The 2,500-nt window shown below is 45.1% G+C and overlaps 1 protein-coding gene across 5 annotated transcripts in view; it reads right to left on the bottom strand.

Moving 5' to 3' along the window:
• LOC137868539 (diacylglycerol kinase delta) overlaps positions 1-2,135 on the bottom strand; it is a 14,885-nt gene extending 12,750 nt beyond the window's left edge. For 2 of the 5 annotated variants that reach the window (XM_068705388.1, XM_068705379.1), the window contains exons 1-2: positions 2,009-2,135; positions 176-286 (exon numbers count right to left, since the gene is read on the bottom strand). In XM_068705388.1, coding sequence (XP_068561489.1) covers positions 176-286; positions 2,009-2,122 — 225 coding nt within the window. In that variant the 5' untranslated portion in view covers positions 2,123-2,135. The other 3 variants (XM_068705396.1, XM_068705414.1, XM_068705404.1) reach the window with 3 other exon arrangements.
• Between the last annotated feature and the right edge of the window lie 365 nt (positions 2,136-2,500).

Raw genomic sequence — 2,500 nt, forward strand, 5'->3', positions numbered from 1 at the left:
TCTACCATACAGGTCTATGTGTAGGACACAGTCCAGTCCTCCACCTTCTACCATACAGGTCTATGTGTAGGACACAGTCCAGTCCTCCACCTTCTACCATACAGGTCTATGTGTAGGACACAGTCCAGTCCTCCACCTTCTACCATACAGGTCTGAGCGTAGTAGACCGGCTCACCTTGGAGGTCTGAGCATAGTACAGCGTCCTCCCTCTCAGTTTGAAGTATCTTCTCTTCCAGCGCTGGAACGAGTTGGTCTGCTTCATCAGATTTCCTTCTCTCAGCACCGTCTGAAACACATCCATCAGTTAATGCAGTGATGTTACATATCTATAGATGTTCATACGTATTTCATCCTCATTGAGTCCGTGTTCTAGTACATGTTGTGTTTCATGTAAAGTACTGGTGATGCACGATGTGGAGATATGTTCAGTTTGTGACCAATAAAACTTCAGGTGTCATTACAGAAGTCACACTGTTTATGGACAACGTCATGTCAAAGTAGAGCAAACAGGAAACAAACAGGAAACAGTAAACAAACGGTAAACAAACAGGAAACAGGAAACAAACAGTAAACAGTAAACAGTAACAGGAAACAAACAGGAAACAGTAAACAAATCAGAAACAAACGGTAAACAAACAGGAAACAAACTGTAAACAGGAAACAAACAGGAAACAGTAAACAAACAGGAAACAAATCAGAAACAAACGGTAAACAAACAGGAAACAAACTGTAAACAGTAAACAAACAGGAAACAGTAAACAAACAGGAAACAGTAAACAAACAGGAAACAAACAGGAAACAGTAAACAAACAGGAAAAAAAAACACTTTAAATGTGTCGTAGGTATTTCTGAGCTTTCGACGTGCACCTGAAGGCAGCATTCAGTCCGGTGAAGTTTAAGATGAAAAATAAACCCGATAAACATGTCGTAAATAAACACGTCGTAAATAACTAAATAAACCGTTATCTTTACCATGAATTGGCTCTCTAACACCGACATCCGTGCTTCGGTTACAGTAAATGACCGTTATTATCCGACATGAGAAGGACCGTTATGTCTCTCAACACTAACACACAGAATCAACCGACTATTAAAAGCTTGTTCACCCGGTTTCCCCCGTCTGCAGTCTACCGTCACCCCGGGGCATCCCACCTCTCAGGACCCTCAAGACCCGCAGGAAACACCGGGGCTATCCACCGGGCCTATCCGGAGTTAGCATCGTTAGCTTCGTTAGCTCTGCCTTCAATAACTAACCGGTGTGTGTCCGTTTAACCGGGGAACATAAAGACAGTGTGTTGTGTTTAAATGCATTAGCTGTATCCGGGTACATTTAGCCCCGGGGCCCGGGGGTCTGACTCCTCTCGAGTCTTCATCGAGGAACCGTTAGCTCGGAGCTACACTTCATTAGGACGATGAAAGAGGCCCTTTCTCTGAGCTTTAACCAGAACTACTAAAAGCCGTTGTTTGTTCATCATAACTCACGTCATGTTATTGAGTGTCAGTGTTTGAACCCAAACTACACTTAAAATCCGTCACATTCTAAAGTGACAAAGCTCATTAGAACACATGCGATGAGATAATACAACTCGGATCAAAGTGTTTCAGGTTCAGTCACATCCGGGCTTTAAATCGGCATCATTTAAATCCGTCAAGCAGCACCGGGTTGAATGAAAAGTCCGTTTATTTAAAGGAGTCACCGCCGAACACGCTGCGGTGGAGGAAGGGGGAGGAGGGGACAGTGTCAACCCGGTAATACAAGACAAAGTACTATAAATATAAGTGATGCCGAGTTACGTATCGACATCTGTGCATTCGGGAAACAGTCCGAACTGATCTCACAGTCTGTATGTAACTCGTCCCCTGAGGCTGTGAATGTTAAACCGGTACATGTTGTTATGGAGTTCCGTGTGTGGTCCTCTGCAGGAGGAGAACCGTGCACCCTGAACATGTATGATGTAATGAACGCGGACACACCGGAGATTGGTCCGGTGCTTTAGCCCCTCTGTACCTTGCTGCGGATCTGGCCGGACGTGGACACTTTTCGGATGAGTTTCTGGGGGGTTCCGGGCTCCTGCTCCGGCTCGCTGTCCGACGACTCGTCCGGTGCCCCTACCTCCGCCATGCTGCCATCAGACCCCCGGGGAGGACCGGGAGAGACAGCGCCCCCTAGCGGCGGAGACCAGGAACGCACAGGAGGACATGAGGAGCGCTTTGTGTCCTCTCGTGGTCAAAATAACAAAACTCATTATATATTACCACTTTTTACATCGCTGCCCCACTATAACCCCACTATAACACTATAACCCCACTATTACACTATAACCCCACTATTACACTATAACTATAACCTCACTATTACACTATAACCTCACTATAACACTAACCCCATTATTACACTATAACCTCACTATAACACTATAACCCCACTATTACACTACAACTATAACCTCACTATAACACTATAACCCCACTATTACACTATAACCCCACTATTACACTA

Source organism: Cebidichthys violaceus, unplaced genomic scaffold, assembly GCF_023349555.1.
Source record: "Cebidichthys violaceus isolate CVI_PGR_0920_01 unplaced genomic scaffold, fCebVio1.0.p SCAF_1, whole genome shotgun sequence".
Classification (NCBI taxonomy): Eukaryota; Metazoa; Chordata; class Actinopteri; order Perciformes; family Stichaeidae; genus Cebidichthys; species Cebidichthys violaceus.